A 23,860-nucleotide genomic window follows, 5' to 3' on the forward strand; every position below is an offset into this window, starting at 1 on the left:
GCACGTTAGGTCCGAAGGTCGTTGGTTCATATCCTACTCTAGTAATTTTTTTTTTTAACCTCCCAAAAAATATTTCACTTAAATTATTTTGGTAAAACATGTAGGAGCAACTAATTGAACCTTTTTAAACATTGATAAACATATCTTTTTGTATAGTGAATTTTAGAGTAGAAAGTTAATGTTAATGTACTTCACTGAAATCATAAATTGTGTATTATTGTTACGCACCAAGTGCACCAGTAGATAATAGACGTTTGCTTTTAATCTTTAAAAGATTTTAAAGAAAATTATATGGTCACCAATTTTACCAGAAATCATTATGTGTAAATAATCTGCTGTGGGTCCACGCAGTTAAATTTTCTTGTAGCAACCAAATGAACTGCATGCACAAGGAAGATAACCTTCTATACATTATTTTTCTAATGATGTCTTATGCTCCTCAAAAAAACATAAATGTCTATTGTTTTGGAACTGGTTGGGTTAGTAGATTTCAGTGTGCGACATTACTCGTAGCAAGGGTCAAAATTAAGTGTATGTTTATGGTAGTCAGCAGGGCTAGTAACCCAGAATGTTTAGTAGCCCAGAGGTCGATTTCACAAAGAGTTAGGACTAGTCCTGGGAGTTTTGGGCGGCATGGTTGGCTTGTGCGTAAAGCGCTCGCCTTTCACTAAGGTAACCCCAGTTCGATTCCCGGCCAGGGCCATAAAATGTGAGTTGAGTTGTGCGTTGGTTCTCTGCTGTGCCACAAGGGTATTCCAGACCATCCGATTTTCCTCCCTGGAGATCTTGGCTGTGCTCCGTGGTCATAATGGGTTGATGTGGCTGACAGCCAAAGGCACCCTTGCATGTCTACTTCTCGAACACAATGTAGCCGCGTCCTTCGCAATTCAGCTCTTAGCTGCGAGTGAGGATGATTATCCCTTAAAATTATATTATTATTATATTAAAAACCTGAGGCTAGTCCTTACTCGAGATAAAACTACCACGTAGTCTAACATGTAACTCTTTGTGAAATCCACTCCGAGTTTGTTCGCCTGTAAAACATAACATCTCGAGTCACGGCACAAATTTCTCACCGACAGTATTTCATTTAACAATACCATAAGCACCGCTCATTGTTGTTTGTGATGTTGATTGTTGCATTATATTTCCACTAGCCCACCTGGCTATCAAACTGGAAAAATAAGTAGCGGCCGTAGCTGGTAGTCTCGGGCTAGCGGGCTATGTCCATTTTCGACCCGTTTGGATAAAACTTGAACAAAGTTCCAGGCTTGAATTTTTTGTGGCTGAATCATTAATAAAGAGGCGTTGTTTCGTATATTACAAGGTGTGGATTGGAACCACAAACTTGCAAAGTATTATGAGTTAAGTTATTATGAATGGCATTGGCGCTACGCACAGTTGTAGATTTGTCTAATTAATATAATTGGTAAAAGTTTATATGGGCATTAAATGTTTACAGATATTTGTATTGGATTCGAACAACACTCCATCGAAAAGTGGTTTTTAACGGTAGACATAAAATGTCAAAATAAATAGTTTTTTTTGTTGAAATTTAGGACGGTTAATTGTCAGTTTTATCCATCTTTTCTTCCTTGGTGTAAGGAATTTTTTTAAGGATCTTTTTTTTACCACAAGCTTCGAGATGGCGTTGAGTCTGTAAATAACACCTTCAAGTGTGTTTTTGTGTTAAGGTCTTTGAAATTTTGGTAACATCAAGAAATTTAAATTTTGTTATTTTATTTCCATCAATGAATTAAGTTTTTAATACGTGCATAATATAATTGTAAGAATTTTGCCATTTGTTTTGTTTACATTTTTATTTTTTCAACAAATAAACTTGGTTTTACATTTTAACAAAATCCAAACTTTCAACATTATAAACTTCAATCCAGCAGCAGTGTGGCAAGTTGGTCTTGCAACTGTTCCAAATTCAACTCATAAACGGCGCGCCCTTCAGGTGCTTTAATATTCAGTGAGATTACCCTTGCATACAAGGTCTTTATGTACTTGTATGTAAGTTTTATGTCTTGCGCCTCAATCGGGTTAAGCCCTGTTCACACGACAGTAATTCAACAGGGGTCCTTTGCTAAATTTTAGCATGGTTGTAAAACGTAGCAATATTTGACAAGATTCGTCAAGGGACCTTGGACAGAACAAAATTGTTGTCCTTTCACACGAGGTACATTTTGTATGTGTGCAACCATGCTACAATTTAGCAGGGGACCCATGCTAATTTGCTCTCATGTGAAAGGGGCTTTAGACCACTTGACGCACAGTGTTTTTGTACAGAACGATGATACCTCATATAAAGAATTGTATCTACATGTTCAACAGTTTTGTGAAATCCTGTTGGTAGTTTTATTTCAACAAAAACCATTTGGGTGTTAGATTTGAATATTGAGATGGTACAATGATGTGCTTGATCACAAGTTACCATTTACATTTGAATTCCTTGGACTATTGAGACAGTTGCTATACGTCACATGATTAGGGCAAGCTTTTGCGCAGTAATGTAAGAGACGGTGACAACCCATACACAATTGTGAATGGATGTGTATGGCACAATAATAATAATTCATAAATACGCCAGACAGTTTCTCTACTCCTATTAGTGGAGAGCGCGTAACGTGGGTGTGCATAAACCTTTTGTTAATGACCGGTAAAAAGTGTTAATTCATGTGCGTGACACGCGACCTTGCACCTGTTCTTATAAGACAGTTTCTTCATTCCTATTGGCCGAGAGCAAAGGCTGAAACAGTTGTGCCACATCACGCGATACGCGCGACGCCCACAGCTTTCCCTTATAAGGAGTTGTTTACGCGAGGGCAGCAGAGGGCTCTACCATTTCATAGCTGGAGGGGTGTTGTGTTGAAAGAAATCATTTAACAATTATAATTTTTGCATTTATTTTACTTTTTGACCAAAAAGTGATGTTGTTTTTTACCGAAAAGGTATTTATGAATGGGAATCAAAGTGTGTTGAATCGGTTTTCAACTAGTGGTTTAAACCCGCCGAGGCCTGGTTCTTGATAATTTACCTCAACTGCGTCTCGGTAAATTATCAAGAACCAGGCCTCGTTGGGATTAAACCACTAGTTGAAAACCTCTTCACCACATATTGATTTTCTTTAATTTAATAATATAATATACATCACTTATAGAGCGCACAGTATCTGACAAAGAAAATGCCATTCAAGGGCGCCGGTTCGCAAAGTCAAAAGTCCACAATGGTACCAGGGTTTGCTCATCTAGAGGTTGCTATACAAAAGCTTGCCCAGATCCTTTTGACATATCAACTGTCTCTATAGTCTGATGAACTCAAATGTAAGCAGTACATTGTTTCTTGGGAGGTAAGTTTCCTAAAGCTTTATAACTTATTTGATAATGGCTTCTGACTGGCACCCCACCGAAGTCTGCCAACATAGAGCTAGAAAGCAAGTCGCGTCACCTGGCTCCTGCTTCCCAGGTTGTATCGTTAACTAGGGTGGGATCCCTGGCTACGCGGCAGTTAAAGACACTGGACACGTTGTGTACATTGTGACTAAAGCAAGTAATTGTACCAGACATTGTTCAAATCTAACTCGCAAATGGCCCATTATGTGCATTATGTGCACATTAATAATGTAGCCCCATATTTGCCAAGCCTTTTTTTGAATAACATCATCAATTTTATTTGTGTGTTTATAAATATTTATTGAACCATGTATCGAGCACTGTAAATATCAACACATGTGAACAGGTTTTAAACAATTGTGAATTATGAAAAACCTTTTGAAATTGTTTTGTCTTTTGAGTCAATGTATGCATACAATTAATTACGACATCATGGTTTGCACATTTGTAATTTGAAAGTTGTTCAAATCCATTCATGAAATTTTTTGAACTTGATTTGTTTTTGTCAATGTAAGTACAAAATTAATTATGACATGGTTTGTGAATTTACATTTGAAAAAGTAATTCAAATCCATTTAAAAGGAAATCCCCATAATCTGATTGTAGCGAGGACCACTCATTCAGGGCCAAATTTCATGTTATATCGTATGCAATGAATCGGGGCTTGCGGAAGCAGGGAATTCTTTGCTTATGTCAAGCGAATTTCATAGGTTAGTGGGAAATTGAGCTTCTGCGCATGGGTATTGTCCATACGCCCACAGTCCATACGCCCACACAGCTAGCGCAGAAATCTGGTGCCAAGCAGAGCCATGAAATTGGGCCCTGATGTTGTGCAGTCATCAGAGGTAGAGTCAAACTTTGGTAAGACCCTAAAAGGAAATTGTGTAATTTTTATCTGAAAATATTATTAAAACACCAAGTGTGTATCTACTTGCCAGGTAGAGTTTGTCAGTGGGGTTTGAGGCATTGCATGGTGAGGTACATGTATCAATATATATTTTGTTTACCAAAATGAAATTGTGTAATCTTTATCTGAAAATATTATTAAAACACCAAGTGTGTATCTACTTGCCAGGTAGAGTTTGACAGTGGGGTTTGAGGCATTGCATGGTGAGGTATCAATATATATTTTGTTTACCAAAATGAAATTGTGTAATCTTTATCTGAAAATATTATTAAAACACCAAGTGTGTATGTACTTGCCAGGTAGAGTTTGTCAGTGGGGTTTAAGGCATTGCATGGTGAGGTATCAATATATATTTTGTTTGCATTAAAGACACTGGACACTATTGGTAATTGTTAAAGACTAGCCTTCACAGTTGGTGTATCTCAACATATGCACAAAATAACAAACCTGTGAAAATTTGAGCTCAATCGGTTGTCGAAGTTGTGAGAAAAAAACACCCTTGTTACACGAAGTTGATGCTTGATTTCGAGACCTCAAATTCTAAACATGAGGTCTCGATTCAAATTCATGGACAATTACTTCTTACTATAATGTTTTATACTATCAACCCCTCCCCATTATTCGTTACCAATAAAGAATTTATGCTAATAATTATTTTGAGTAATTACCAATAGTGTCCACTGCCTTTAACACAATGTGTGTATCTACCTGCCAGGTAGAATATGACTTTCTGTGAACTTATCTTGCTTTATATTCTACTAACGTGGTAATGATGGTAAGTCTGACTGAACTATCTGTCGACCAATAAGAATTATTGAATCTTCACAACTCACAAGCATGACAAGGCGAGTATTGAAAATTCAAATTTCTATGATGTCTGTTTATGAATGCTGCAGCCTTGGCGACTTGCGCGGCTACCGTTTATCTCGGGAAACCATGCCGCCCCGACTACTACAAAAATAGTTGCGGCTACCTGTTTGGTGAACCAGTTGTGTTGCTTACAACTATTCATAACCAACTTGCGAAACACAATCAGACATCAGTGACAATCCTTCAATCCTTTCAGCGTGAATTTTACTGCATGTACATGTGTATATTTCTTCGCCGGCAAACATTTGCTACAATGCATCTTGGAAATTAAAAATTAGTCACGACTAGCGTCAAAGTCGCAATTAGTCGAGTAATAAGTTCCACTAGTCGCTCAGGCCTAGTGTACTTATGTTACCTAGATTAACATTGATGGGTTTGAAGTTCTTTATGAACATAATATCGCATTTTTATTTATATATTTTTCTGTTTACTTCGAAAGCAAACACTGTATTCATTTCAAACTTTCACTTATAACTTTTATTGTATCTTTAATGACAATGTTTCATGTTGCAACATTTAACAGGAAAACAAGCAAGAAATTCAGAATCCATTGTTACTTTGTCGTTTCAGATGAGAAAGATTGATTTATGCTCAGCAGAAACAGACCTTTTAAATTAGGGGTTGGTGTAAATTGTTAGGGCCTTGTCACATTAGCAATTTACAGGCAATTACAGGCATATAGGCCTGGTTTATTTCACCCGACTGCAGTTGGTTGCCTCCATAGAGAGAACGCTGAGCTTGACTGCCCCATGCGTCGTCTTTGGAGGCGGCTTATCGCACCTCGTGACACTTGAGCACAAAGACCAACACTACGTGGTTCTATTGGTCAATGTTCATGACGTCTACTGGATTGTCTCACTACAAAATTGCACACACAATGTCCCACTCGGCATTCTTCGCAGGGGTCGAAATTGCCACTAGCCCGCTAGCCCGGGACTACCAGATTTACAGCCGGGCTACTGATTTTTCCAGTTTAAAAGCCCGACGGGCTAGTGGAAAAATAATGCAAAAATCATCATCACAAACAATAAAGAACTATGTTATTGGTGTGTTGTAAAGTTTGAGCCGTGACGCGAGACATAATGTGTCTTTCGGGCTACCAAAATCTAATCAGGGCTACTAAAAATTATTGGTCACTAGCCCTGCTGACTACCATGGAAATACACTTAATTTCGACCCCTGCTTCGGGTCCTGTTTCTGTGGTTGCCTCTTAGTTGGCTGTAAAAATGTACTGGTGCGACAAAGCCCTCACACCCCCACTGATTGAAGAAAAAAGAAAAATCACTATAAGGGTACCTCGCTCTTTAAACTGTACAAAGTGCCTGTAAATTAAATGTGTGATGATATTACAAAAATGTATTGAGAGTTTCATGCTTATGGGTGGTATTATTAAGAGTATATTATACAATATTTATAAAATATATTTTTCAGAAAATACGACAAGTTTTGTTGGTTTCTTTAATAACGCGTCAGAAGAATGTTTTGTAATGTGCTTTTTTGGGGGTAAAATTTGTACTGTAATCACTATGGTAACGGTTGAAATAGGGGTGTTTATGAATAAAATGAAATGTTATTATTAAGGCATGCCCACCTAATCTATTGCTGTTGTACGACGCATTCCTCATTTAGTGCTTGGTAGTATTCTTGTTTGGCGATATCGCAACATGAATGACTGGAGAAGAGATATCCGTACCAGACAAACATTGTTCTAGATTAATAATTACTAATAAAACCAGCTCTTATATAGCGCAGATAAAAAAAAAATAATAATCAATGCGCTTTACACACAAACAATAGCAAATATAATACACTAGAATAAATAAGTTTTGAGGTTGCGTTTGAAAACAAAAACTGTTGGAGAGGATCTTATGTTATGTGGTAATGTGTTCCAGACAGTTGGCCCGAAAACACTGAACGATCCATCGCCTATCTGCCTGTTACTCTTTGGGATTGAAAGACGAGTAGCGTCCCGGCTCGATCGCACGCCTTCACTTGATGGTACATGGGTGGCAATGCAGTCTTTCAGGTAGACCGGCGACAGATCATTCAGAGCTTTGTAGATGTAGAGTAGTGTTTTGAACTTGATCCTTTTGTCAATTGGCAGCCGGTGTAGAGCGTTTAACAGAGGAGATGTGGAATGACGATTGGTAGACTTGCCCAGTGCACTTATCGTGGTTTGATTGTCTGCATATTGCGCCACAGCACCTGCTGTTATGTAAAAAAGGAGTAGGTTTCATACTTCAAACGTAGTAGTCCCAAATACCTTGAAGGAAAATACAGAGTGTTGAAGCGACAGATATGAGCGCTAAATAAAGAAGCCATTATTATTATTTTGCTTTGTGAACACTTTCAGTAACTGAGTCATTTTGTGTGGCCATGCTTCACAAAGGGAAATTGTTCAATGAGAGTGCATCCCAAATGATGACACGGTAGTTCTGTACAGACTAATTTGTATCTGGAATCCATCGGCTCCGATGCTCACAAACCATCTAGATGTAGCACCCACGAGAGAACAGTTGCACCATCAACGAGGTTCCTGAAAAAAATTACCGATCAAATAAAATTTAGGATAATTAAGTGAAATATAGTGTACACCCGTCAATTTCACAAAGAGTTAGGACTCGTCTTATCTGGAGTACGGATGAGTAAATTGTCCTAACTTAGGGTTAATCTTAAGGTCTGCTTGCTACAGTGCAGGGTTGGGACTCGTCCTAAGTCGTAAGATTAATCCTAAGTTAGGAAGAGAATTTTTCTAGTAAAATGACAAGCTAAATAAATGTTCCTGCTGGCCAGTGACTAAAACAAAGTTAAGGGCGAACCCTGAAAACCCATGCGCAATTTCAGTAAGACACAAATATTTTCTTAATTTTGGTTGTAACAACACAAACATGTACCTACTTATTGTTAAGTGATGACATCTCATGACCCCTGACCTGACCCCTGGGGGTCATGAAGGTTCTGCAAAGCGAGGTCTGTCCATTTTTCTTCTTGTTCTTTGATAGTCTCAGCTGACATACCATCATCTGCAAACACATCTGGAAGCTCAGCCTGTCGAGATCAATCAACAAAAATTAACTTTAATGAACTTGACTTTGCTTGTTTTTCAACAGAGAATTTTAGACTCCCCAGCAGTGTTGTAGCCACGGTGGGCGGTGCTGGGCGGGCCTGCCCAGGACTCACATTTTTTGCCCAGCACTCTGAGCAAAATACATTGTGCCGCCCAGCACAGATTTAAAATATTGTCCTCTTTGCATTGATTTGAGACACAGCTGATGGTGAGGAGAATCAAATGTCACAGAGAAAGAACACAATCAAAAGGCCATTCAACTTATTGCATGGCCCCATAACACAAACAGCAATAATGATCGCATAATTTAACACAGATAATTTTGTTGATCCCCTTGACCTGGGTAGACTTCCAAAAAAATTTGATTTATTCCCCACCACTAAAACTGGTCTAGCTACAACACTGCTCTCCATCTAGCTAATTTTTTTCATTTTGAAATATCCTGCATAGTCTTGGTTCAAGGCGCTCCTGTTGTTTATTATCTCACTACTCCTGCAACTTATTTCCATTGCTGATAAAGTCAACAATAGAGCGCGCTATCAACCACGAACAGCCATCATGCCCAGAACCGCTAGCACAGTGAGCGAACTCCCTCAGACATTAACGCAAATACTCGGTATGCGCGCTGTAGGCGTTGAATGAGGCGCATGCTGGTCTAGCTAGCGCTCAAGTTTGATCCCTAGCTTGACCAGCATGCACCTTATTCAACAGTTAGCGCTTGCACGATCGGTATTTTCCAAAAGGTCTATGGTGAGAGTCTTGAACCAAGGCTAACTTTTTAGATGAACAGCTGCTGGGACTCGAGCCTGGTTCATACTTCCTGCAAAAATGCGAATGCGATAGGAATGTTGACGTCACAAATTTGCAATGAATAATTTGCAGCAGTTGAGTTGAGCTCAACTATCTTGCAAATTCGCAGCCAAAACAGAGTTGTGTTGTCAAATGTACGTCAAATTTGCGTCACATTCACATTCGCAGGAAGTACATGTATGAACCAGGCATTATGACTTGCCTGAGGTACAGCAATATCATCGTGTGGCAGTTTGTCTTTCCTCCACGCATCATCAACAATGTCTAGAAGACGTCCGTCTGGAACATACTCAGAATCCATCTCTGGCTCTAGGTCTTGTTGCGAGTCTAAGATAAATGTAGAATTAAAAAAAAACGGTCAGATATTAACTTGTCAAAAGACAAACAGTTACTTATATAGCGTAATTCAGTACTGCAAGTACTCTCAATGCGCTTTAGAAAAAAGAAAAGAAAAAAAGGAGAAAGCAACAAGTAAACTAAACAGTATAAGATTAAAAAAGAAAAAAAAATTGAATCATACATATATAATTATGATATTTGATAGTCTCTCAGAACTTGTAGTAATGCAACAAAACTAACTAACCGAATAATAACTTTTTATGTTTACAGATTTTATTTTATTTGTATTTAAATTGAAGTAAATTCAAACACCCCCAACACAAGGGAAAAAGTAGAGATTCCATTTTGGTATTTTAATTTTTTTTAATTTTATTTACAACATGTAGCATATTTTTGAGTTTGTTCTTTTTCAGCTCAAAATCAAAACCACACTGTGAAGCTGAAGTACAAAAGAGTCAGGCCCTGCTCTTCTCTTGAAGTTGTTGCATTGTTATTGTTGTTCATCAACCCTGCTGGAGCCAATAAATTAATGTTCAACCATGGAGGAATAAATTAGAATCTAATTTATTCCTCCATGGTTCAACAAACCTTATTAAGACAATTCAATAGATAATAGAGAAAAGGTATTTGCTTGACAACATCGCCTACAACAATCGTTCTATATACTAACGCCAGGTTGTTCAATTCAAGTAAATGTGGCAGTGGAAAGAGGAATAATGAACCGCCGACAGAGGCAGCCAGCAGACCGCCCCCAACAACATTCCAACAATTGTCATCCGTGCAAAATGTTGAACGATTGAATTTGAAGACCATAGTCTTTTTTTTTTTTTTTAGATTGACAGATGTGCGACTGCGAGTGCGAAACATTCTTCCCCCATTGTTCTGTAATCACTGTATGCAGAAGAAATACCTCCCTTCCATTAAAACCCTGCCAAAGGAATTCCTGAAACTCCCAGCACACAATGGAGATCGAGACACGAACACAGTTCCAAGCATTTCAACTCCGGGTGCACCACGCAACTCACTCCGCTCTGCCCCGCCGTCCAAAGAGCGTAGGGAACGGTACAGAAACAACGTCAACGAACGCCGTAATAAAAGCCTCCTTTATATAACCTTACGTCGGTGTGGATATCAAAGAGCAGAAAGAAGACGACTTACCGAACAGACCGACTACAGGAAGTCACAACAATAAGGTAGGACATGGGATTTTGCTCCCTTTTTGAAAACTATTTTTGATAAAAACAATCGGAAATTGCACTTTATCAACCAGGGGAGTTTAGCGCCCTCAAGAGGCAAGTTATTGCTTTAGAATTTCTTTGGAGGAAGACTACACAACTATTCCTTTTTGTTTGCGATTATAATTTAATTGTGTACGATTGACACCATCTTGAAATGTAACAATTTATTGAGTTTCAAAGTTCAGTACTTTTGTGTAATATAATTGTTAATAATATTTTGTAGTTTTAGCATTTCCACACACCTCCCCGATATTATTTAATGTAGTAAATAGCGCCACCATTGAAACACGCCCCGAATTTGTTGAGTTGCAAATACTTTCTGGAACCTTGTTTGGCATGTTATTTGGACCCTCATTTCCCTTGAGTTGTTGTACGTACAGAGGAATAAATATTCTATTCCCCGTAGTTGTTGTATTTTCTATTCTTCTTAGCCAAACTATGAATAACTATAAATCATGAAATTTATAAAATAACAGCCCTGATCGCTGCTGTAAATACACGCCTCGAAAAAAAGACTACCATTTAATTCACTGGTAAACAGCGTAAGCTATTTCGTGACCAGATTTTGTGATGAAGTACCAGCTCTGGTGTGTGCTCCCGTGCCCCTCTGATTGATTGCGGACGTAGGAGTCGTAACAAATTCTTGTCTGATTGGTTGATCGATGCGCGGTTGTTTACAAAATCTTATTGGTCAGCAACGCAATACTTCCCGCGGTCTTTAGCAGGTATAAAAACCGAAGAATACATTCCTGCCTTTTAGTTTGTCTTACTTGACGAATCCTACAACAACTGTAATCATGACCGGACGTGGAAAAGGAGGAAAAGCCCGCTCCAAGGCCAAGAGCCGCTCTTCAAGAGCCGGGCTTCAGTTCCCCGTGGGCCGTGTCCACCGTTTCCTTCGCAAGGGAAACTATGCCCACCGAGTAGGAGCCGGTGCCCCGGTCTACTTGGCTGCCGTCATGGAGTACTTGGCCGCTGAGATCCTCGAGTTGGCCGGTAACGCCGCCCGTGACAACAAGAAGACGAGAATCAACCCCCGTCACTTGCAACTCGCCATCCGCAACGACGAAGAGTTGAACAAGCTTCTCAGTGGAGTCACCATCGCCCAGGGAGGTGTACTGCCCAACATCCAGGCTGTACTTCTGCCCAAGAAGAGCGCTGCTGCCAAGGCCGGCAAGAAGTCTTCGCAGTCCATGGAGTATTAAAGTTTCCAGTAAACTCAAAAAAACCGGCTCTTTTCAGAGCCAACACAAAAACAAAAGAGACGAAATGTACCATGTTTGTCGACTCGTTTCCTTGTGAATAACTTTCATTTAATAAAATTAGACAGGCGGTATTGATTGATTGTAATAAGTGATAAATAAAACATAGGCCTAACAATATAGCGTTGTAGTGTAGGAAATGTATCATTGTCAATTGCATGCACAGGCACAACAAATACTTCACGGAGGCATTAAAGGCAACTTCCCCCATCCATGCCCCTGCTCACGTGCCCTTGAAATGCTCCAATAGAAATTTACAATTTCCTCATAGGTGCCCATATGGTGCCTTTACAACTGGAGAACATGTCTTGTTGTCTGCGTGCATGTAATATTTTTTCAGGCATGTATCGTCCATCCTGGAAAAAAAATAATTTGCTTTAAAAAAAAAACAGCCCTACAAATGAGCATGTAGGCCTAGTTCTTATCTTGAACTAGGCCATACAAGTAATTTTTTTATTATTTTTAAACAGCAAACCCATAAACCAAGAAACAACTTGAACTTGCATATAATAATAAATGACAACTTAAATTTCAACTTTGTTTATTCTATTATGAATGAGAAACAAACCACACTTTATGGTATGTGGAAAATTATAAGAATACAAACAAAATACACAATAACTCAACATTACTAAATTAATATTATTACACTTGATTTTTGATGTACAATTCGGAAAACAATATCCAGTAGCATATTTATGGACATGTACATTATTCTGAGTTGTTGTTTTCAAAAGAGTTGCTTAAATTCTTCTGTCTGAGATTTAACAACTTTTTAAACTCTGTTTTTTTTTTAATAACAAAATACATTTTGTAAACATATCAATGTTAACACGTTAACAATATAGTAGAAAAGAAGTTGGGGCAGAGCCATACAAAAAATACTGAAACGAAATTAGTATTCCTTTTCATATCCCTGATGTAAATTTTAACATCTTTGAAAATAATTTAGGAAAATTAGAAAAAGAAACAAGAAGTGTGCGTTAATAGTTAACATACAGAAGTCTGTACATGTACTAGCATTCTTCCTCCACGGTACTATGGGGCCTTTGTCAAACTTAATCTCTCAAAGGCAAATGTTGCCTTTTGTTTTCAAAACCGTTCGACTGTTTTAAACCTATATTTATATATAAATGAAGATGTATACAATCAAACTAACCTGTGAACATTTTATTTCAAAAGGTGGTAGAATTTTTGAGTTAAAAACCGGAAATCTTGAGTTATGGTCAGCGCTGGAAGAATAATCCGCAATGGGGACACACAATCTGAGAAACGTTTCATGCAGAAATGTTTCTCAAATTAAAATGTTTTTTAATCTGTCTCTCTAAGCTATACCATATTCCTTTGAACCAAATGATGTTTCGAAAATGTTATACATTATGAACAGCTGCAGAGCTCTTTACCAAGTAGGTTTTTATGGTAATTAATATGTTTAGCAATTATCAGAAAGGGGGGAGATCTTGCAAGTTGCTTTAAAATACTAACCACATTTGGTCTATGGTCTAAACTTAAAAAGGTGGTAATTAATTGCCTCGCATTTCAAAGGACGGGTTCAACATATCTGTTCATTATGTTTACAAGTTAAATATTTGTGCCAAACTTAAATTAAACCATGATTTTTTTTTATGGCAAGTTACTCCTGTTTCAAAGTTGTTTAGTTATTAAAATATATATTAACAGAACATGGCACAATTTTTTTTCCCCCAACGTGACATGAACCTTGTTTTAATAAGATGTTCATGTTCATAAATTAAATGTTCATGTTTCTTCAAGACAAAAAGAAATTGACACCAAAATTGAGTCTCCAAAAGACCTTTTTAGTCAGCAGTCTTTCAAGTTGCAAACAAGTAGTGGCTTCGTCTCGGCCAAAGCAGAGTCTTTCTTCAAGTTTCCAAACTATTTTAATTCAGCCGCATGAAAAAATTTGTTCACTGTTGGCATGCATCATGCAGAGTTTGCTTAGAGGTGTGGCTCATCAGTTGATCTTATCTGATCAGCTAATCTGTCTTTTGAGATTATCTCCAATGGATATTTTCCATCTCTCATTTGCTAATCTCCTAGTCTCAAGTTCAAGTCTGCTGGTACTCTTTATTCACTCTGGGACCATCCACTACTAATTTCTAAATGGTGGGGGCGGATCAGTTGATCTTATCTGATTAGCTAATCTCTGTCTTTTGAGATAATCTCCTTCTCTCATCAGCTAATCTCCTAGTCTCAAGCTCAAGTCTGATGGTACAGTTTGTTCACTCTGGGACCATACACTACTAATTTCTAAATGGTTGGGCTCATCAGTTGATCTAATGTGATCTGCTAATCTTTCCGTCTGATCCGCTAATCTCCCAGTCTCATCAGCTAATCTTCTAGTCTCGCTCTCAAGTCGTTCGGTTACATCAGCTAGTCTGCACGTTTCATCGAGTAATCTCTGGTCATCAACTCTATCTGGAATGGTTGATTCTTCGTCCATGAAATCTTCATCCAAGTCTTCATTATTGTTTTCTATGGCAGTCATTTTTTCAACTGGGACGTCGTCAAGCTGCTCTTGCTGCTTCTCCTTTAAGATTTGCTCGGTGAGTTCCAGGGATTCGTAACGGACAGTCTGAAGGCGATATAGTCCATCGTCCTGCTTCTTGTATCTGAATCAAGATATTACATCAACCAATTAGAGTCAGCAATTCAACCATCCTAGGGGCCCATAGGGCTATATTTATGATTGTGTGATAACTTATTTAATTCAGATTCAGAGATAGATGAGTTTCATACCTGAAGCGGCTATGACCAGATGGCCATTTGAATTTGTGCTTCATCTTAAGATGTCTCGTTAACGTTGCTCCACATGAATAGCGAGTATTGCAAACATGACATTCATACGGTTGCTTCTTCTCATCCTTCAAGAGAAAACAAAAAAAATGAACTTTCAAAACTGCCATTACTATCAAGCTTCTTCATATGAGCCCACAAACCACAGGTCTCCTTTTAGGAAAACCAACAGAGCAGTGACTGACTCTACACTGAAACCTCTGAACCTCTATAAATAGGCCAACATCTTTCCTATTTCCTATGTCTCCTGCGATGACTAGAGCAAGTTAGTTCGAAATGTTGAGACCACTATGAGCTCACTCTGCGGTAGTGAAGTTAATAACGAGAAGTCCCCTTGATCCACTGAAGCTAAGGTAGTAGTCCTGGCCAATTTTCTACCTTCCGCCAAGGTAGTACTTATAAAGCAGGGCATTTCTTTCAGAACTGATATGTCTCCTGAATTCAGAAAATCTACTTGGTGGTAGAGTGAAAATATAAAGCAAGAAAAGTTTTTAAAAGAACATAATCTACATATGACTCTAATCCCATATTTGTATAGTTCCCAAAATGCCCTTTCTTTTGAGGTTTGGCTTTGAGCTGTGTCATGTAACTTAAATTTTGTGTCCTGAGTGGCTCATTGACAATTCATGTCAGATTTGATAAAACACCCCCCATGCCGTTTGCGATATTCACCCATAACACAACATTCTGCATTAAACAGGGATGTGATAGGCCATTTGAAAAAGAAAATCTGAACTGTGAGCGAGGGCGTAAAAGCTTGCTAGCGTGAAGCCCGCTAACATACATTTATCTTCGGTTTTGAAAGCCCTACTCTGTAATCTGGGTTGATCTTAATATTAATAATAATAATAATAACGAAGTCTTATATAACGCACGTATCTACCAAACAAGGTACTCAAGGCGCTGAGTAGATTATGGCAGTGATGAATTTTGAGACCCAATTATTTTGCACCTTATAATGGTTTACAAGGTGCTACGGCGCATACAACAGCCACAGCAAGGAACACCGGGGCGAACCCCTTCTCTTTTCGATAAGTGCACTGGGTTCTTTTACATGCGTCACACAACACATAGGACCAACGGCTTTACGTCCCATCCGAAGGACGAAGCAATGGTTAAGTGTCTTGCTTAAGGACACAAGTGTCACGGCTGGGGATTCGAACCCACACTCTGCTGATCAGAAACACCGAGAGTTTGAATTCGGTGATCTTAACCGCTCGGCCATGACACTTCCACAAACCCTAGTACATGCATGTGTTTGACTTACCCCATGATTCCTCATGACATGTTTTTTCATAGTAGACATAGTGCCCGCTGTGTAGCTACAATTAGGTTCGTCACAAATCATGATGTTGGTAGCGTGTGTTGTAACATGCCTCCGTAGAGCGCTGGTAGATTTACATCTGTAAAAGACAGATTCAAAATTAGTGGGGCCGCATGGCCGAGCACAGTTCAGAGCACCGAACGTAAGCTCTGTTTTTTTCATTCTAGCAGAGTGTGGGTTTGAGTTCCGGTCATGTCACTTTTGTGTCCTATGTGACACTGAACTACAATTGCTTCTCTCCACCGAGAGGTTAATTGGTTCTTGTGATTGATTTAGCCTAGAAGCGCATATTTGTTGCACTGGCTGTATGCTCTCAAGGGAGCTGAGATGGTTTATGGAATGAATTAAAATGGCCAAGTGACCGGGGTTGGAAGCGCTTTGAGAGTCCCTTCGGGAGTGAAAAAATCGCGACATAAAAGTAAATTATTATTATTATTACATTGACGGCAAGGCTCGATATTAACTCTGGACCGCAGACCCAAGCCAGTACTTTAAAGGGAAGGTACACGATTGGTGCTTGGCTAGAAGTCTTTTATTGTTTTAGTGAGAAATTACCTCTTTCTCAAAATCTACATGTGTGCTACTTCAGAGGGAGCAGTTTCTCACAATGTTTTATACTATCAAGAGCTCTCCAATGCTCATTACCAAGTCGGTTTTTAAGTTAATATTTGTTTTGAGTAATTACCAAACGTCTACCTTCCCTTTAAGCCAGTACTGCACAAGCCCGGTGGATTTTCATTTTTCAATTGACTTACAAAATACCTGATTTTGTAGTACCTGTGTTGAAAATGTGTTTTGAGCATCGGTGGATTAATGGTCAGAAAGTAGGAGGGTTGACTATGTGCTTACCTATGATCACATAGATCACATGAGTATGGTCTGTCCGACGAGTGCTTCCATTTGATATGTGATTTTAACATCGAGGGATTAATACATGTCATATCACACTTCGGACATTTGTAGTGATTTACTGCAGGAAAAAAGATAAACATGTATTAAAACACATAAAGAAATAGTATAACTAGATCTTACATGTACAATGTATATAGCGCATTTTACATTAATGTATCCTAGTATCAATGCACTTTACATTAGTGCCCTGTAGCATATTTCACGAAACGCTTGGATTAATCCGAGTTTAATAGAACGAGTAACTCATCCTAACTTAGGTTAGGATGAATGCATGGGTATGAGAATGCATTCTAACATATGTTGATACGGAACTTAACTCGTCCCAAGTCCTAAGATTAATAATAATAATAATAATAATAATAATAATAATTTGGGGGGCTAATCGTCCTTACTCGCAGCTAAGAGCTGAATTGCGAAGGACGTGGCTACAACGTGTTCGAGAAGCAGGCATGCAAGGGCGCATTCAGCTGCCAGCCACATCAACCCATTATGACCACGGAGCACAGCCAAGATCGAAAGTGTTTGATTTTTTCCTGAGGGAGGAAAACCGGATAGTCTGGAAAACCCTCGTGGCACAGCAGAGAACCAACGCACAAATCCACTCACATATGGCCCCGACCGGGAATCCAACCGGGGTCACCTTGGTGAGAGGCGAGCGCTTTATGCACAAGCCAACCGTGCCACCTATTAATCCTAAGTTATGAAGAGTTTGGTGAAATCGACAGCTGGTTTGTCTCAGCTTCCTGGGGAGTACACTGCCTTGAGCTGCCCTGGTGCTCCAAAGGTTTTTTTTCATACACAATAAATGTTGATGAATTGATATGAATTGAAGGTACCCATTTATAGTAAAATTATACCCCTGGGTAAAGAAGGTGTTGCTCATTTCAGAAGATGCGTTTCATTGACTTTATACTTACCATGATGTCTCATGTGGTCTCTTAGCAACCGCTCATTTGCAAATATCTTGGAGCAGTGAGAGCACTGGTAATTCTGTACTGAAGAAACAATGAAAATACACCAGCTTTTAGAACGCTATCAACCAATCATCTTTTAATTGACTTAAACCTTATTGCTTACTGTATGTGCTTGGAGTTATCAGGAATTTGTGCTTCCATTCATTTGGGGTTATTAGTCTTGATTTGAAGTGAGTTTGGAAATTCGCTTGAAAGGGCACAAGCCTGATGTTTTGTTTTTGAAAGGGCAAGGGCATCAAGGCAGTTCTCCTTGGTAAAGGGCATCTGTATGAGGAAATTGTACTTTTCTACTGGAACAACCTCAAGAGGCACCAAAGCAATAACCAATGGCAACCAAATGAATTTGCTAAGCAGTATTCCCTGCTTAGCAGCTCTATGAAATTGGGCTTCATTTGGGCACCAAGGCAATGGCAACAGAAACACATTTGCTAAGCAGTATTTTTTGCTTAGCAGCTTTATGAGATTGGGCTTAGTTTGAATTCTGTGATTCTGTTTGTAATACTTACGTTCTAAGGCCAGCTGTCTTGCTATGTGATCAATGAATTTCGCTCTGTTACTGAACAAACTTCCACAATCGTTGCATGCAAAGCGTTTCTCTTGTGTATGGCTTCGTAGATGCTCAGCTAACTTGTACTTAGTCTTAGTAATTGTTTCACATCCTACAAGACAAATTAACGGAAATTAGGTTGACCCTTGCGATAATACAGAACAGTCAGCGAATTACTTTTCAGGAAGATGATGCGTCTGAGTTAAGACCATCAGTCAATGATTGTGTATGACCTGAAAATAACTATGATTATGTAAAGACTGTCGATATCAGTTGCCATTTGAAAAAAATCTAGTAGCAAGAGTAGACAAATTCCAACTTCTGCGACGTGTTTCTGCCGGGTTTCAGGTTACTTACTTCTCAATCTTTACACTTCAATTTATATCAAACAACTAGTTACTAGTTATGGTAACTAGTTGTAAATACTAGTTACTAGTTATAGTTTTTTCTCAAACATTACCCTTTGTAAGCCAAAACTTCCAGAGAAAATTTAGCAAATTTAGAAAAAAATCACTGTAGTCTCGGTGAAACAAGACCACAACAGAGCCCTTTTCACAGCCAACACTCCGAGATTTTGTTCAGAGATTTACACCTAGTTACTAGTTAGTTTATAGTAACTAGTTAGTTATAGTTTAGTAGTTACTGGTTATTTTCGTCACAACCATTACACTAACCTTCCCATTGACATGGATATGTTTCCTGATTGTTGACCATGACTGGATCATCAACCATCCCATGGTTATCGGCGTGTCGATAGTAATGCTCTGCATTATCGGTAAAGAACTAAGGACAAACAAAAATACAAATCAACAACATTGAAAAGAGGTAAAGAGGGAACAATTTTAACCCAGCAGTTGTTTGAGTTAAAAAGTCAGATATTTTCGTACAGATTTTCAAAGCTAATGAAAGTGAAATCGTCACTGTTATACGATCTTTCGCACAGCCCACTCACACGCTCCTATCCTGTTTGCATTTTGGGAGTCAAAATTATATTCCTTGACTCCCAAAATGGTGGAAATGGTCGATGCGCATTGTTGGGAGGTTCTTTCTATAGAAATCTATAGACCCCCCTTGCTTAACACAAAACGCTAGGCTGTGAGGTCTCTCAGACAGAACACTTGAGAGTCTTGTATGCTTTGTTTTTGAAAGGGCAAGGACACCAAGGCATTTTCTACTTGGTAAAGGGCACCCTAATGAGAAAGTGTTTAATTTCTACTGGAACATTTCAAGGGCACCAAGGCAATGACCAGGGGGCCAAGTAGGCAATCACCTTTGTTGCCTCTGTGAGATCCAAGGGGTTTAAAGTTATATGTTTGGTTTGCAGTAACACCATGTGTATCTACTTGCTAGGTAGAGTTTGTTCTTAGAGAACAGTCTTGCTTTATTCTACTGCCGCAGAGTAGATTGTTTGGGTGTTTGGGAGACTTCTCAGTTCTGAAATAAACTGTCCTGCTTTTAATCGCTTTTAACAGGACAGTTCTTTTCTTTCAGAACTGAGAAGTCTCCCGAACACCCGAACAATCTACTCCGCGGTAGTAGAATAAAGAAAGACAGTTCTCTCAGAACAAACTCTACCTGACAAGTAGACACACACATGGTGTTATTGCAAACCAAATATATATTGATACCTCACCATGCAATGCCTCAAATCCTATATACGTAGGGTCTATAGTTGTTGTCTTACCTCGCAGTTGTTCCAGAAGCAGAGAAATCGTTGTGGAAGGTCAGGTATCATGTTTCTTGTCATGGAACCCAAGATGCAGTTACCAAAACTATTCCTCGATTGCTCCTGTAAAGCCCACCATTTGATCTTAGCATGATACGCGTGGAAGTATAGATGGCGGATCAACGTAACGATCCCATCTGTCGATGTGAACGTACATTCTGCCCATTTACAATGTAGCTCCTCAGTCTCTGTAAATAAAACATAATACACAGAACAAAACTATTATTCTCAAAGTTTTTAGAGAAGGAAAAAATGACAATAATCAATTTGTAGGATTTGAAACTTTGCATGGTGGAAGTATAACTGACAGAGGTTTGCGATAACACCATGGGAATATTTCTTTTGAGTAGTGTTGGTTATATGAGAAGAACCAGTGGTTAAAGACGCTCCGTATACGCGTAGGTTACGAACTCAACCTTACATGTGTTTATTGGCATACAAGGGGGTGAGTCGACGAGTCCTGCACTAGGAAGAAAGGACACGGTGGACGCTCAGCTTGGGTGCAGGATTCAGACAGACGTCCTCGTGGCCAGCTTGGGAGCTGGCCTCTCATGCCGGCATGCCTGACTGATTTATTATTATGTAACCAATCACCAATCACCACCCATGTACGTAATTATGTAGTGATACAATTATCGCAACTATTCTAGTCAACATTCATTGCTGTAGTAGTGCTACTTCACAGGGGCAATGAGGGCAATTGCCTCCATGTCCCCTCCTGGTCACTGCCTTGGTGCCCGTGAAATGCTAAATTTCCTGATAGGGTGCCCTTTATTATAGAGATGAAAATGACTTGGTGCCCTTGCCCTTTCAAAAATGTAACAAACAGGGCTGGCTGCTCCTTAGACCTACTACAAAAAAAGGACACCCTCGATACAAAAGTATCCAAATGTCACATACCTTCTGTTGATAGGACAATATCGTAGTTTTTGTAGTTTTCTGCATTAACACAAGTAGGCAATATCTTATTGACGTGGTCGTTAATGTGGGACAGAAACATCCCCATGCTGCTGTGCGTGATGGTGCAGTTGTCCCATTCACATCTTAATCGCATTGGTCGTTTCTTCAATCCGGGTCCCATGATTGGTTAGTTTTTTTTAATCCAATGTATCCGTCTCTGAACACCTGGAAAGAAATTTAGACCACAATTAATTATAAATACTTCGCTGAAAACTACATGTTAAATTTGTGAAGCAGCTAACTATTCGAACCTTGGCCTTGCTAACCTGGGGGCCAATTTCATTTAATAAAATTTGTAAAGCCTACTTTAAACTTAGTTAAGAATGTACGATATTGATATGATGGTTTAGGCCAACGACGTAGACAAAAGTTAAGCACAAAACTTTTTTTTGTCAGGAGTCAAGCACTGAAATTGCGATAACGTAACCCTCCTCCCGGCGCTACAGGAGGAGGGTTACGTTTAATCGCAACTGAACTAGCAGTAGCACTGCGAAGCATGCCTATATTTATTTTGTAACATGACACAGTCAACAATCCAACATCCATGCATTTGAGAATGAGAGTCATGATTTTTTGATTTATATGATTTATATTATTTTTTTATGATAATAAAAAAACCAAAACATTTAATGTAATTGTTGTAATAATGTAAGTTGTAATTCGATGCAAACAACAATTTAACAACACAAAATCAATCTCTGCATATATACTCAGGCTGAACTGAAATTACAGCCGGCTGTCGCTGTCAGTGTCAGTGTGACTGACAAGTGACAGCTCAGTGACACTACGCTACGAATACGATGTAAGTAGGCCTACGTACGGAAAGAAACATGCTAAATATTAAACAAGAAGTAACTGAAAAACAAACAAACTATCATGAAAACTACCGTTAAAAAAACTCAGGCCTGCCATTCATTCCTTTTTATATAGTCAGATCGTCCACCCTTCACACCATCGATGTCCTTCCAAGCCTGCTGCCTGTGCATGTGTGATAAATTGTAACTCTTTCATGAAGATTTTTTTCTTTTCTTTCTAAAAACTGTCATTTACAAAATCTTTGCAAATAATAACAGGCAACCGTTCGGATACGGAGTGTGCGGCGATAACAATATCAATAAGCTACGACAGATAACAGATCCGAAGAAATACTTCAGTTTTTCCGAAGAGGGCGCTGTTGACAAAGTGGATCAAAAACTTTTTCTTGGTCGAGTTGTTGACTAAGAAGATTTATGTGGCGCCGTTTATGACTTTATTACAACACCAATATATATAGAATGAAACCGATATATATAGGACGAAACGCAATTTATGTTCCAGTCATAATGATTTTTCAGAGCAAAGTATGTTAAGCAAAATAGCGCCATTTGATTGACAACTTCAAAGACTCTTTCCTCTAGTGATTTATACCCTCAAAAATTATTTAATAAGCCCCGCCTCTCCCCTACTTCGGTGTGTGTAACATAACATAACAATTAAAATTTATAAGGCGCAATTTCATCAAGATCATAGCTCACTAGGAAGAAATTAACTCGGAAAAAGGTGAGTCTTGAGAACTTTACGAAAAGCAGAAAGAGTAGTACACAACAACAACAACAACAACAACTCACTGTAAACACTTGTTGTAAAGGGAAGCACCAAGCAGCATTACCTGCCGCCTCATTTTTTAAACTTTTAATTATACAAAAGTAGATATTCAATTGACATACAATTATAGATTATCCTTATTAATTTGCTAATTCAGTGAATTAAGACAATAGTTATCTTGAATACAAATAATGGTTTTGGTCCCTCGTGGAGTTTTTAAGTTTGGCGCTATAAAGGCCAGCCATCGTGTGTTCAGTTCGCATAATGTTTTTGTATAAAGAGATAAACACATCAGCCACTGACACACTCATGAATGTAGTAGTTCAATGCTTTCAAGCGCCAACAAAAAATGGACCCTTCCCATGAAATTATGCTAATATTACATTCACGCATGTGTACAGACCCTGTTGGTTGGCAAACGCCATAGAGTTGTGCACTAAAAAGCAGACGCGCAATCGCGTCTGCGTCACGCACCCATTAGCCGTGTACAAAACAGCGCGATGTTCCCACATTAATTTTGCCAACCAAAACGTTAGTGCGCACGCGCTACGTGCATATACATATTAATTTTTTTTTTCATGGGAAGGGTGTATTAAAGGGACATTCGAAATCGACTACTTTAATTCTGGCGGGGGGGGGGTCGTCCATCCAATATCCGCTTTGAAAACAAAATCAGCTCGTCCGGCCAGCACTTGATGGCGTCCTCATAGGTCAAGGGAGATCTCGGTGTGGATGATCATTGTTTTCTTGGAAATTTGAGTCCATCAATAATGCTAATAATTATAGCAAGCAATAATTCAGTTAAAGGCTGTGGTAATTACTCAAAATAATTATTAGCATAAAACTTTACTTGGTAACGAGTAATGGGGAGCTAATGATAGTATAACACATTGTGAGAAACGGCTCCCTCTGAAGTGGAATAGTTTTTGAGAAAGAAGTAATTTTCTACGAATTTGATTTTTGAGACTTCAGATTTAGAAATATTGAGGTCACGAAATCAAGCATCTGAACGCACACAACTTCGTGTGACAAGGGTGTTTTTTCTTTCAATAATATCTCGCAACTTTGATGACCGATTAAGCTCAAATTTTCACAGGTTGGTTATGTTAGGCATACATTGAGATACAG

General features: G+C 38.8%; 3 protein-coding genes across 4 annotated transcripts; 1 reads left to right on the top strand and 2 right to left on the bottom strand.

Annotated features, from left to right (window-relative positions):
* Positions 1–27: 27 nt before the first annotated feature.
* LOC139951451 (anaphase-promoting complex subunit 13-like) lies at positions 28–10,673 on the bottom strand. 2 transcript variants are annotated; one of them, XM_071950356.1, is made up of 4 exons: positions 10,547–10,673; positions 9,252–9,376; positions 8,071–8,220; positions 28–7,708 (listed from the first exon to the last, which is right to left on the bottom strand). In XM_071950356.1, the coding sequence occupies exons 2-3, from the start codon at positions 9,348–9,350 to the stop codon at positions 8,092–8,094; spliced, it is 228 nt and encodes a 75-aa protein (XP_071806457.1). In that variant the 5' UTR covers positions 9,351–9,376; positions 10,547–10,673; the 3' UTR covers positions 28–7,708; positions 8,071–8,091. The 2 variants fall into 2 exon arrangements, with proteins under 2 accessions (XP_071806457.1, XP_071806459.1); XM_071950358.1 differs by lacking the exon at positions 10,547–10,673 and adding an exon at positions 10,299–10,495.
* Positions 10,674–11,299: 626 nt separating this feature from the next.
* Positions 11,300–12,682, top strand: LOC139951583 (histone H2A-like). The gene has a single exon (XM_071950543.1). It carries the CDS (start codon positions 11,424–11,426, stop codon positions 11,829–11,831), a length of 408 nt encoding a protein of 135 aa, XP_071806644.1. The 5' UTR covers positions 11,300–11,423; the 3' UTR covers positions 11,832–12,682.
* Positions 12,359–22,226, bottom strand: LOC139951582 (histone H4 transcription factor-like). The gene is made up of 10 exons (XM_071950542.1): positions 22,036–22,226; positions 21,089–21,313; positions 20,147–20,376; positions 19,137–19,245; positions 18,422–18,574; positions 17,859–17,936; positions 16,879–16,999; positions 15,973–16,108; positions 14,649–14,773; positions 12,359–14,521 (listed from the first exon to the last, which is right to left on the bottom strand). Exons 2-10 carry the CDS (start codon positions 21,267–21,269, stop codon positions 14,089–14,091), a joined length of 1,566 nt encoding a protein of 521 aa, XP_071806643.1. The 5' UTR covers positions 21,270–21,313; positions 22,036–22,226; the 3' UTR covers positions 12,359–14,088.
* Between the last annotated feature and the right edge of the window lie 1,634 nt (positions 22,227–23,860).

The sequence above is a fragment of the Asterias amurensis genome, chromosome 19 (genome assembly GCF_032118995.1).
Source record: "Asterias amurensis chromosome 19, ASM3211899v1".
In the NCBI taxonomy this organism is placed as follows: Eukaryota; Metazoa; Echinodermata; class Asteroidea; order Forcipulatida; family Asteriidae; genus Asterias; species Asterias amurensis.

What these genes read in the sequence shown, in the direction of transcription:
- LOC139951582 (XM_071950542.1), bottom strand. Translation starts at nt 21,269, where the DNA reads ATGGGACCCGGATTGAAGAAACGACCAATGCGATTAAGATGTGAATGG. An exon ending in GCTTCTGGAACAACTGCGAG is followed by an intron (nt 19,246 to 20,146) that starts GTAAGACAACAA and finishes GTTTGTCCTTAG; the next exon opens with TTCTTTACCGATAATGCAGA. An exon ending in AGACCACATGAGACATCATG is followed by an intron (nt 17,000 to 17,858) that starts GTAAGTATAAAG and finishes TTTTTCCTGCAG; the next exon opens with TAAATCACTACAAATGTCCG.
- LOC139951451 (XM_071950356.1), bottom strand. Translation starts at nt 9,350, where the DNA reads ATGGATTCTGAGTATGTTCCAGACGGACGTCTTCTAGACATTGTTGAT. An exon ending in ATGATATTGCTGTACCTCAG is followed by an intron (nt 8,221 to 9,251) that starts GCAAGTCATAAT and finishes TGATCTCGACAG; the next exon opens with GCTGAGCTTCCAGATGTGTT.
- LOC139951583 (XM_071950543.1), top strand. Translation starts at nt 11,424, where the DNA reads ATGACCGGACGTGGAAAAGGAGGAAAAGCCCGCTCCAAGGCCAAGAGC.